The sequence below is a fragment of the Trachypithecus francoisi genome, unplaced genomic scaffold (genome assembly GCF_009764315.1).
Source record: "Trachypithecus francoisi isolate TF-2019V2 unplaced genomic scaffold, Tfra_2.0 Lachesis_group0, whole genome shotgun sequence".
NCBI classification, from domain to species: Eukaryota; Metazoa; Chordata; class Mammalia; order Primates; family Cercopithecidae; genus Trachypithecus; species Trachypithecus francoisi.
In genome coordinates this window covers 87,852,001-87,865,497 of record NW_022681453.1, presented here as the reverse complement: position 1 = coordinate 87,865,497, position 13,497 = coordinate 87,852,001, and the positions used below count along the sequence as shown (strand labels likewise).

The following is a 13,497-nucleotide window of genomic DNA, read 5'->3' as shown; positions in this document are numbered from 1 at the left end:
TTTTAGTTCCCAAAATGATTTGTAATTTGTAAGTAACTTCTTTCACCACCATAATACAACAGTTAAAGAAATGTATATCAAAAACTAACAAAAGCTAAAGAAAAAAAAAACCCAAAAAAGTAGCAACTCTTCTTAACTATATAGCATCCACAGTAAATAAAGCAATGAAACTGAATTAGTCAATTCTAGAAAACCTTGGTAAGCAAAAATTTTCCAAATCTGAAATCTTGGCAGGTTATTTTTAACAGAATTTAAAATAATTCAGAGATAAAGACATTTATTTTAAGTTTCTCAGTGAAATCTGTAAAACATAGGATCATTTATCATTGTACTTACTTAAGGTAAAAATCAATGATTACATCATTAAGAAACTCTCCTTCTTCTAAACACTCCAGATCTTCATTAGTTACTCCTAATCCCCCCTTAGTAGGTGGTGGAGGATATACAATCAACCTTAAAAGTAAAAATAAAGTTAAAATATATTGATATTGAATATCCTATTATCTAAGAGATTTCTTATATGAAACAATGACTGGGCAGTGATATTCTGTAACTCAAATCTGTAGGCTAAAAAAACATTTGACCTGGCATAAACAACGATATTTTCCTTCCTTTATCCTCACAAGCTACTAATGGTACTCCCATTGAGTATTATCTTTTCTTTTCCAATACTTTCCATGTGGGCTAGTCTCAATAGGCTACTATCTCAATTAGTCTCTAATCAATAGGTTTTATCTCACAATCAGTTATATCATTGAAGATGCTTCTCTTCTTCAAAATTTTTAACTTTCAATAAACTGATACAATAAAATATAGCTTTTCCTTTCTCCATTTTCTAAGTTTGAATCCTCAAGACTAGTTCCCTTCCTTTCAGAAAAGCTAGCAGTCAAAAATTGTGCTCTGCTCCTGGTGGCTAAGCTATACCAGCAGCAGGGCAAAAAAGAAGTAACATGGGAGCTGAGGAGGAAGTCTCCCCATAACAAAGTGCCTGCCACGTACAACTTAAGAGACCATAAAGGAAACAAATAATTTAATCACAACCAGAAAGTAGTAGAGAAGAGATGACAACTAATTAGTCATCCTTCTGCTGGCATTCTCTCTTAAAGCTTAGAAATAAGACCAGTTGTGAATTCCTGGCTATAATCTTGGAATAGGTAGAGCAATACTCAATGAAAAATGTAGTCAGTTATGAAGGTATATTATGTACTTCTTGCACCAGAAAGGTTCAGAATGGTAAGAGTTATCCACATTGATTTAATCTTAGTACCATGGCACCTAAATCAAAAAAGAAAATGTAAATTTAAAGTGCTAATATGATAGTTTCTATTTTACTGGCTATTTTCCTATCCTAGTCTTTCAAGTATCTTTCTTCAAAACAAAGAAATAGAATCACACGGAGGTATAGAAATCATCATTAAATGCACAGACTCCATATTCTGTCTTAGCACCATGAGAAGACATGGATGAAATATGAACAAAGAAGCAATTTCCGAAAGAGAACTTGTAACAAACTCCAAAGTACCTTAAATTGAAGCATATTTTAGTAAGCAATTTCATTTTCCCTATCATATATTCAGATAACAAATGTAGAATTTTTTAAATCATACATTGCTATTCAAATATTTTTAATAAACACTTTAATCTTACCAAATATGACACTTTGGCTGCCATTTATGTCTTACTGACATAAAAGTAAGTAAAATGGCACCTATTGTTTTCTTAATACATTTTTTAACTTCCTCATAATTTCTTTAAAAAAAAAAAACCCTATTGCCTATTGCCATTACTATCAGCATGAAAGTAAAACTTAAAACATTTCAAAAGTTAAACTACTGAAAAGCAGCAACACGAATAAAAACTACTAATATGCCCATCTATTACAAACATGCTATGACAGCACATACTTCTGAACAGGTCCAGTGTGCCTGACTTCTCGCCATTCTTCATCTGGATTAGATGTAATAGAAAGGGAGTAGCAACCACTACTTTGCTTCTGCAGGAAGGTGTAAGTAGGCTTGGCTGCATCTGTGTTTGAGGGCTGGCAGAAAGTGGAAAGGAAAATGGTCTCAAACATCATAACTTTCAAAAGAACAAAGTCAAAACAAAGACTTCTCTTACAAGTCTATTGTAAGAGAAAATGTGACTTTAAAAATCCCTATGAGTCATATCTATACTTTTAGATTTCCTATAGATATAACCAAACTAAAATAATACTTCTGATGAAAAGATATTGTATAAACAATGGTCAAAGATTAACTTGAAGTACTGTTTACAGATATAGACTACAGAATTAAAGAAGAATATAATAATTTTGCAGTTCAAAATGATCAAAAAATGTAATAAATAGGAGGAAATAAAATTTAAAAGAAGCTACATTTATAATAATGTAATTCCATTAAATGGAAAGTATATAAATATATACAATATAATTAGGATGCAAAATGTTGACATTATACATAAAGATAGAGATGAAGTCTTACACTTTAACACTAATGTGGCTTTCTATAGGCCTTTTGAATAAAAGATTAGCCTCCGGCCAAACCCATGTATGTGCATGCATGTGCACAGGTGTGTAGATGAGTATGCCACAGCTTCTTAATAAATTCTTTTCTTTCTAGAACTATCTGGCAGAGATATACAAGCTACATGTATATTACCAACCTCCTATAAAAATAAACATAGCATTTTAAAACTTACTATTGTTTTCAAGATAATTTTAGACTTACAGAAGAGTTGAAAGAAATCAACCTTGCCCAAATTCCCCTAATCTTATCATATACAACCATAATACAATGACCAAAACTAAAAAATTAACACTGGCATAATAGTATTAACTAAACTACAGATTTCATTTTGATTTCACTTTTCCATTAATATCCTTTTTCTGTTACAGGATCCTACAATTCCTTAGTCTTTTCTTGTTTTTCCTGACCTTGATACTTCTTTTTTTTTTTTTAGATAGAGTCTCGCTCTGTCACCAGGCTGGAGTGCAGTGGCACAATCTTGCTCACTGCAACCTCCACCTCCTGGGTTCAAGCGATTCTCCTGCCTCAGCCCTCCCAGTAGCTGGGGTTATAGGTGCGCGCCACCACACCCAGCTAATTTTTGTATTTTCAGTAGAGACAGGGTTTCACCATGTTGGCCAGGATGGTCTTGATCTCTTGACCTCGTGATCCACCCGCCTCAGCCTCCCCAAGTGCTGGGATGACAGGTGTGAGCCACTGCATCCGGCCCACCTTGATACTTCTAAAGAGTACTGGTCAATTATTTTGTAACTGGATTTGTCTCATTTTTCTCATAATTATATTGAGATTACATATTATTGGAAAGAACACCACAGAAGTGATATGGTACTTCTCAGTGCATGATATGAAGGGGTGTGTTATGTCAATATGTCTTATTATTGGTGATGTCCATTTTGATAACTTGGTTAAAGTGATGTCTACAAGGTTTCTCCACTGCAAAGCTACTACTTTTCTTTTCATAATTAATACATATTTTATGCTAGAGACTTTGAGATTATGCATATATTTTGTTTCCACTTAAATTTACTTTGACTGCAATAATCACAAACATAGCGTTCTACTGGTAGTTTTATATTTCCCTTATTCCTTTTCATTTATTAATTGGATTTTTTCTAAGATAGAATTGTCCCGTATCCACCGTGTATTATTTATTCATTCATTTACTAACTCAGCTATTTATATAAATATAGATGCATATTTATTTTTTATTTGGTTATAATCCCATGCTGTCATTATTGATTTTGTTTAACAAATTGTTCCAGCATTGGCAACGGGAGTTCTTTGGGTTAGTTCCTGTGCCCTTTTCACAAAATTTAGCATTTGAAAGCAGCCTAATATCAATGCATAAATATCAATGAATAAACCCTTCTGAACCTCTCCCTTCTCTGCCGATTATATTAATGATATGCTAACCTGAGATACTGATTTCAGCTTCATTTCTTCAGCAACAGCAACACCAGCAGGGAAAGAGTAAGTTGAAGCACAGTAATAATGAATAAAAGAACTTTCTTTTGAAGAGAGGTTCTGAAACAAAGGAAATGCCTGAACCCAAGACAATGGATAAGAAAGTTCTAATTCTCCACTGATTATACTTATTTCCGTCATAATATCTTTCAGCTTCAATTCTTCTCTTTGTGAAACAGGATTGTGTAGTTCAAGGAAAATGAATTCACTAGATTTTGCTACAAAAGGAAAAAATAATTTGTATTAATAGTATTATTTTTCAAGAGGATTATAATAAAAGTAATTTAATTATTAATAATAGTAAGGCTGGAATATAATCCCAAGTATTTTGTATTTTAGGTAATAACCAAGGCAAATTAATATCCCAAAAGCAGGCCATTAGTAATCCAGAACCAAAACTCACAATTGGTGGACTCTTGTTCTACTGCACTAAAATGTCACAATAGTACTGATTGCTATATCTGCAGTGCGCCTGACATTTAGTAACAATAAACATTTGTTAATGTATGAATGAATGAATAATTATTATTTTTCTCTAGCCTCCTTTATGAATCAATTCTATCAACTAGAAAAGTATTCCAATTAAACACCTCCTACATTTTCTCCTCAGTCATTTCAATGGTGATCTCAAAAGACATTCTCTACCCAGATAATGCTTATAAATGGCTGTTTCTATTTTCCCCACCTTCTCTGCTATTTCATCATGAATTTTCCTACTAGAAGTAATTAGGACAGGAAAATAACAAATTTGAAAGTCATAATATTTAGTTCACTACTTAACATCTTTCTGAGCAGGAGAGTAGGAAAAGGTAGAGGGATCAAACAGGTAAGAAAGAACCTTACTAAATTTGATTGATGTAGTTCTAAACCCAACTCCTTTAGGAGTTCGAGACTAAACAAAGTTGAAAAATATCTCAAGATGTATATATATTATGTAGATAAGTGTTATAGGTACATATGGGAAAGTATTCAACTGAATCTTAAAGGAATAATACATACATAAGTAAAGTGAATTTCACTTTTTAGAAACTAAAGAAAAGACTGAAGGCAAAGACTTTCATATTTTATTTAACTTTGCTGCTAATTCCATCAGAGTTCATCATGATCAAGGGCAAGAAACTCATAAGAAAGGTAGTTGGCCAGGCACGGTGGCTCACACTTATAATATTAAAACTTTGGGAGGTCAAGGCAGGAGGAGAGCTTGAAGCCAGGAGTTTGAGACCAGCCTGAGGAACATATCAAGAGCCCATCCTTGGAAAAAAAGAAAGAAAAAAAAAAAAGAAGAAAGAAAGAATTTGGGCTTATTTCTGGGTTCTCTATTCTGTTTCATTGGTCTATTTGCCTATTTTTATACCAGTATCACACTGTTTTGGTGACCACGTCCTTATAGTGTAGTTTGAAATCAGATAATCTGACGCCTCCAGATTTGTTCTTTTTGCTTTGTCTTGCTTTGGCTATGCAAGCTCTTTTTTGGTTCTATATGAATTTGAGGATTGTTTTTTCTAGTTCTGTGAAGTATGATGGTGGTATTTTGATGGGAATTGCACTGAATTTGTAGATTGCTTTTGGCAGTATGGTCATTTTCACAATATTGATTCTACCCATCCATGAGCATGGGATGTGTTTCCACTTGTTTGTGTTGTCTATGATTTCTTTCAGCAGTGTTTTGTAGCTTTCCTTGTAGAGGTAAGCTATATTCCTCCTTGGCTAGCTATATTCCTAAGTATTTTATTTCTATTTTTTGCAGCTGTTGTAAAACGGGTTGAGTTCTTGATTTGATTCTCAACTTGGTGGCTGTTGGTGTATAGCAGAGCTACTGATTTGTGTACATTAATTCTGTATCCTGAAACAGTGACAGTTTGATTTCCCCTTTACAGATTTGAATGCTCCAACAAAGCAAACAAAAACACAGTGGGGAAAGGACACCTTATTTGACAAATGGTGCCAGGTAATTGGCAAGCCACACGTAGGAGAATGAAACTAGAGCCTCATCTCTCACCTTATACAAAAATCAACTCAAAATGGATCAAAGACTTAACTCTAAGACATAGAACTATAAAAATTCTAGAAGATAATATTGGAAAAACCCTTCTAGACATTGGCTTAGGCAAAGATTTCATGACCAAGAACCCAAAAGCAAATGCATAAATAGGTGGGACTTAACTAAAGAGCTTTTGCATGGCAAAAAGAACAGTCAGCAGAGTAAACAGACAACCCACAGAGTGGGAAAAAAATGTTCACAATCTATACATCCAACAAAGGACTAATGTTCAGAATCTACAAGGAACTCAAACAAACTAGCAAGAAAAAAACAAACCCATCAAAAAGTGGGCTAAGGACATGAATAGACAATTCTCAAAAGAAGACACACAAATGGCCAATAAACATGAAAAAATGCTCAACATCACTAATGATCAGAGAAATGCAAATCAAAACCACAATGCAATACCACCTTACTCCCACAAGAATGGTCATTAAAAAAGAATGAAAAAAATAATAGAAGTTGGTGTGGATACAGTGAAAAGGGAACACTTCTACACTGCTGGTGGGAATGTAAACTAGTACACCCACTATGGAAGAGTGTGGAGATTCCTTAAAGAACTAAAAGTAGAACTACTATTTGATCCAGCAATCCCACTGCTAGGTTTCTACCCAGAGGAAAGGAAGTCAATACACAAAAAAGATATTTGCACACACGTTTATAGCAGCACAATTTACAAGTGCAAAAATGTGGAACCAGCCCAAATGCCCATCAATCAATGAGTGGATAAAGAAACTGTGGTACTTATATATGATGGGATACTACTCAGCCATAAAAAGGAATGAATTAATGGCATTCACTGCAACCTGGATAGGACTGGAGACTATTATTCTAAGTAAAATAACTCAGGAATGGAAAACCAATTAGCCCATGTTCTCACTCATAAGTGGGAGCTAAGCTATGAGGATGCAAAGGCATAAAAATGATACAATAGGCTTTGGGGACTCAGGGGGAAAGGGTGGGAAGGGGGTGAGGGATAAAAGACTACAAACTGGGTTCAGTGTATACTGCTCGGGTTATGGGTGCACTAACATCTCACAAATTACCACTAAAGAACTTATGTAATCAAATACCACCTGTGTCCCAAAAACCTATGGAAATAAAAATGTTTTATAAAAGATTTCAATCCTTTTTAAAAAAAGGAGGAGGGAGGAGGGAGGGAGGTGAGAGGGAGGAGGAAGGAGGGAGGGAGGAGGGAGGGAGGAAGGAGGAGGAAGAAAGAAGGAAGAAAGAACAGAAATTGCCAGACATGGTGCTGCACCCCTGTAGTCCCGGCTACTTGGGAGGCTAAGGTGGGAGGATCACATGAGCCCAGGAGTTTGAGGTCGTGGGGAGCTATGAACATACCGCTGCACTGTAGCCCAGGCAACAAATGATTAAAAGATAAGGAATGCCTTATCTTTTAATCATTTGTCATCTTTGACTACCTTCCTTCCTTTTTTACTTGAGACAAAAAGTAAAAAAGGAAGGAAGGTAGTCAAAGATGACAAATGATTAAAAAATAAGGCATTCCTTTTTTAAGAACTTACAGTTTTCAAGGTAAACAATATTTAAGATTTTTTAAGCTATTCTTTTTATTTTAGATGAGAATTTCAATTGGTTGAATACAACTATAAGGAGAAATTACGTTAATTAAATAATCTATCCTAAAATTAAGAAACAAAATTAACTAAATAAAATCAATTTCAATTCACTGAAATAACATTCTATTAAATTATTTTAGAAAAAACTATTTATAGGACAATTTCAAGTTATCCTGAAATTTAGAAATCATTTTATACTCACATTGCTGGCTTAATACAGAGTGTTCTAATTGGGTCTGAATCTCTTGAAGATAATCCGAAGAGACCCAGAAAAAAAGAATAGCATGACTCCTTTTACTGTGATTATCATCCTTACTTTTCCATAACCCAAACCGCTTTAAATGTGTGGTATCCACTAGCAATGAAATCTCATTCAGCGACACTGAAAGAAATAAAAGATAATAATTTTAAAAATTAATCCATTTAAGAATATACTACTTAAACATTATATGACATTTGTTAATATACTACATTTTTAAAAAAAAAATTATATAGAAGTTTTTTCAAAAATATATTTCCGGTGCATTTTGCTAACCTTAGCTAAAATGCCCCAAGCAGTGTTATTAGAGTAAAAAAAATCACGTTACAATTAGGAAGAGCTAAATAATTATTAAATGACAATTAAATAGAGATTTAGTCCCTCACATTATATGATTTCAGTTATAACCAGAGAGGGAAAATTTGAGATTAAATATTCATAGCGGCCGGGCACGGTGGCTCAAGCCTGTAATCCCAGCACTTTGGGAGGCCGAGATGGGCGGATCACGAGGTCAGGAGATCAAGACCATCCTGGCTAACATGGTGAAACCCCGTCTCTACTAAAAAATACAAAAATCTAGCTGGGTGAGGTGGCAGGTGCCTGAAGTCCCAGCTACTCGGGAGGCTGAGGCAGGAGAATGGCGTAAACCCGGGAGGCGGAGCTTGCAGTGAGCTGAGATCCGGCCACTGCACTCCAGCCCAGGCGACAGAGCGAGACTCCGTCTCAAAAAAAATAATAAATAAATAAATAAACAAATAAATAAATATTCATAGCATTAAAACCTCTGTCTGGAGAGAATTCTCTCCAAGAATTCTGATAATCATTAGCAAAAAGAAAAAAAAAAAGTCTATCAATGCAGAAAACTAAGCACAGCATAACTCAGAAAATTACATATTTCCATCTTTTCTATATTGGTCAATACTACATAAACCAAGATTACAAGTGCTATCATAGGCCAATTTCTGCCCGTCTTTCTTCTCCTAAGGCATTTGCATTCCACTATACAGATGAGCCACTATCAAAAGAGTCTCAAGAAAATTAGGAGGTTCTGAATGGTCTAAGGAGACATTTCTTTTAAAAATCCTCCAGGTCTTATTTCTCGAAACTTCTAGATGATCATTCTAAATTATTATTCTCCCTCTTAGGGAGCTAAAGGAATCTCCTCTGAGGACTTTAACTCTTTAGTTCAAAGAAACATTTTTTTAAAAAAAAACTGATTTAAAGAAGTCCTGAAGGTCACCCAGTTCAACTGCAAGACAGCAAGCAACTGAACTGGAATATAAATACCAGTCAAGCATAAACCCAGGATGGGCACCTATTTGAAACAAACCTCTTAGTATTCCTCCCAGCATTATTTCCTGGAACTTTGCTACTCAAAGAGTAGTCTAAGCTGAACTTGTGACATTAGTATCAGCATCATCTGGAAGACTGTTAGAAATGCAGAGTATCAGGCCCCACCTTACATCTACTGAATCAGCAGATCTCAGTTTAACAGCCCACTCCAACCTCGTGATTCATATGAACATATTTTAATACGAAAATCTTTCCATGACGAGTATTTACCAGTCATCTTAATGTTCCCAAGCCAGTCATTCTATTCTTCATACTGTAACTCTTCCATTCTGAAAACTGTCAGTAAAAACTGGTAGTAAAGCTTAAATCAAAACCAGGATGACAGCCCTCAGAATACTATTCAGCATTTCTTTCTCATGAAGCTCACAGCCCCACAGGTATATCTGATACTATTTCTGTGAAATCTACACAACTATTACTAATCTAATTGCTCTTGGTGTTTAGAATGAAAGCTAAATTTTCTTGAGGAAGACACCTTTAAAAGATTATCTTTCAGAAAAAGGAATTTAACACCATCATGAGAAAAATGTATACCTCATTACCAAGTCTGCCCCCATATATGGTTTATTCTGCTACAGGTGTATAGCAGATACTAAAAGTGGGAGTTGCCTACCTACTTTTCCAGTTCTTCTTCTTCCTCAGTAACGAACCCTCATTTTCAAGATAAACAGTTTGGAAAACTCTATTTCCTAGCTTCTTTTACAAATGGGTGTGTGGTCATGACTAGCTAGCTAATAAAATGTAAGCAGAAAAGGTTATGTAGCATGGACATCCAAGAAGTCTCCTTAAAAGGGCAAGAGATTGGTAGTATGTGCTCTGTTTATGGTTTTCCCCTTCCTACTGCTTTCTGTCTAAAATATCAACATGATGATGAAGTATGGGCTACAATAATGGCCATGAGACAAACTTGAGGATGCAAGTCATGTGTCAGGAATGACAGAATAGAAAAATGCAACTCATGTGTCAGGGTCATGTGTCCCCCGATGATGAAGGAAACATCACATCAGTTCAGATTACTTCTGGATTTCTTTTATGTGAAGCAAAAATAAAATATTTTCTTTATGCCATTGTTACTAACAGCCAAACATAATTAATACCTAATATAAATATGGATAAATCAATTTTTTCTGCAGCCGCATAGAAAAAGAGGAAACATTTAGACCCTCAGGTTCCCACCTACAAAAACCTTTTATACACATGCTTTGTTTTAAAAAGATTTATGGGAACTTGAACAGGATTTGAGGAAGAAGACTAATATTTTCTTCTTCCATTATAAAATTATAAACCTATTACCACTGAAGAGAGTATTTTTCCACAATTTACAATAAAATGTCTTTTAAAAATTATATGCAATAGAAAAGTTATAAAACAAGAAAGCAATATTATAAATATTAACTATAAAAATCTAAAATATCATTTTTGATGTTTGTATCACAAGAATTTGAGAGGTAGCTCTCTCTGTTACCCAGGCCTTTAACTATAAATTGTAGTGCTATCTTTTCTGAAATTATCATCCCCTTTTAAAATCATATGACTTTGTTTCTTCTACAGAACAAATATTACATTATTCCTTAATAATTTATTGGTATTTCCTAGTTAGGACTATCAATATACTTATTCTGTGCCTTTTATATTCTTAATAATTAAGATATAGTAAGCAATCAAATTATTAGAACAATTATCATAACATAGTTTTGGATTCTGTACATAAAGTATCTGTGGAATCCAACTAAATCCAACTAATCCAACTAAAGCTACTTTGATAGCATCTCCAATCATGGAACAGAAGCTTCCTCTTCTCTAATTCCTATCTGTGCCATTTGTGTGTTTTTCCTCCTTGTTCTTTTTATAATTCATTATATAAAAGGATTATCCTCTATTGTTTACCGGTTTTCTTAGTGTCATAATTTATTCTGAAAGGTTTTCAGTTGGGAAGAGAATGAGAAAATGGTGTGAGTCTCTATAAGTTACAGGTACATTTTCCAGTCTACTTTCCCTTACTCAGATATGCAATTGTATAAAATTCTCTTGCCCTGTATGCAAAAATATTTTACATGTTTGTGTGCAATATTAAGCATTTTCCTTATGCTTCTTTTCTTATAGTTACTATTGTTACCCATTTTTATATATACCAAAATATTCTTGTTATCTATCAAAACTGTATTACTGTTAATCCCAAGAAATCACCATGAATCCTTTAAATTGTTTGATTTACAGTCATTAAAACAATAGCATACTATTTTTAGAGCAAGTTTATTATAAAACATTTTTACTCCATTTGGAATTGCTAAAAAATATTAAGGTAAAAAATATTAAACTTAGTTTTACTTAAATTTATGGTAAGAACTAGAGTAAAAAGACAAGGTCATAAGAGAATAACTTACCTTGAAATGGGATCTTAATATATTTTTTTGTGATCTGAAGAAAAAATCAAAAGGCAAACAATGAATGATCACTCAAAATGTGTTACTATTCAAATTAATTTTTTTTTTCAAATCACAAGTACATATTCAAAGTCTACACTATAAGTGTTCAAGCCCTTTTATCAATAAGCCAATAAAATATTTCATTACAAAGACTTAGTTTTATGGAAATTTTAAGAACCCCATGTACTTTAATTCTCAATATGCTAATTTACAAAAACCAGTAAGACTAATAAATGTATTTTTCAAAATATTTTCTGAAAATGTAAAGACTAAAATAAAGCCCAGAAGAAACTACCAAGAGACCTCTAAGTAGCAGTGACTCTGGTAAACATAAATATTCCATAAAACAGAGTTTGATTTTTGGCTTTGCTGACTCAGTAGCTGATGAGGATTCCCTTGGTGATGAACTACACTAACCAAACTCACAAGAAACTGCTAAACAAACCAAAATGCCAACATATTATGTTATTTATAATGAGAAATTAAAATTGTCCAAAGGCTTGTGTCCCACCTGATGTGAGCATTCTGTTTCTGTACCAAAACTACCAATTATAATTTTAAAGCTGCTTTTATCACATAAAAGCAGAACTAGAAAAATCAGTTGTTTAACATGAAATGGCTACAAAAGTCATAGATCCAACTTCATTCACAACAGTGATCCACCTGTCAAAATGGTAACGTAAATTAAGTCCCTAAGCCAGAACACCCTCTTTCCTGGATGACTTTTAGGTGGGCACCACCACCGTCCGCATTCCTAGCATTCACCTTTCTTCGTTTCATGCTATGAATTCCCTTCCAACTGAGGTTCTTGCTCTTTCTACTCCTTCTGTCCCAGGACACTTACTTTATCTACGTATCTTTTGTATGTATCTGACTTCCTTAAGAGTTGCTTTTATAATAGCGCTGTGGAGCACCTAGCTAAATCTTCCATGTACTATCTAAAACAGACTTCTGCTTTGAAGTTTGTTTTTCCATTACTGTCAAATGAATTTGTACCTATTTATTTATTCTTTGGTTAAGTTTTGTTGTTGTTCAATACACTTTGTTGATCAAATCAGGTATGGTCTGTGAGCACAAAACAGAATCAAAATGTTCTTGGTACGTGAGCTCCATATAAGTATCAAACAACGTTCAGTGAAACCACAGGTTTATTTTGACTCCATTTATTTTCCAATTTAAAAATTATTTCATCTTGTACTTTCACAAATATAAAACCCTATATTTCATAAGGTAAGTCAGCCACTAAAACAAAATAGATTATAATTAGCTAAAAGCTGAGCTTGGAATTAAAATCCTGCCTCTGTTGTCTCTATCACTTACACAAGTAATAAGTATGTAACCTTAGGTAACTTACCGAACTTCTTCCAGCTTTAGTAAGACCCTTAATCAAGGGGAGCTGTTATCATTAGACACTAGCATCTGATCAAGAATGTTACATAATTTAATCAAAATCTAATTATTGTTACTTTCACATAACTGCCACCATATTTAATGTATACTGTCCCTTTCCAAACTCTTTCTGGCATATTTCACAGGGTCTTTAATTCCATAAAATATATCTTGGCAAACGTAAATCATTAGTACTAAAAAATAGACAGAAGCAGTATTTGCCTTTCAGAATCTGCACAGCCATGACTTCCAAATTATAAAGTAGAAGTAGTGCATCTGTATGTCTCCATCCGCTACTTACTACACTATTCTCTCACTTTTTCCCGTCAAGTGCTCGGGAGCTATCAAACTTTTCTACTTGGCAAGGATCTGACATTCATTTATATCCCTGAATAATGACTAAGTCAACAGGTTACCTCTGCAGAGTTAAAACCCTACTCCCAGCAGACTTAACTCC

At 33.9% G+C, this 13,497-nt stretch overlaps 1 protein-coding gene across 6 annotated transcripts in view; it reads right to left on the bottom strand.

Annotated features, from left to right (window-relative positions):
* The window catches only part of SENP7 (SUMO specific peptidase 7), a 167,988-nt gene that overhangs the window by 16,766 nt on the left and 137,725 nt on the right, over window positions 1–13,497 (bottom strand). For all 6 annotated transcript variants that reach the window (XM_033211426.1, XM_033211428.1, XM_033211429.1 and 3 more), the window contains 5 exons: window positions 11,610–11,643; window positions 7,816–7,995; window positions 3,939–4,207; window positions 1,905–2,038; window positions 337–453 (listed from right to left, as the gene is read on the bottom strand). In XM_033211426.1, coding sequence (XP_033067317.1) covers window positions 337–453; window positions 1,905–2,038; window positions 3,939–4,207; window positions 7,816–7,995; window positions 11,610–11,643 — 734 coding nt within the window. The remainder of the gene's footprint in view (window positions 1–336; window positions 454–1,904; window positions 2,039–3,938; window positions 4,208–7,815; window positions 7,996–11,609; window positions 11,644–13,497) is intronic.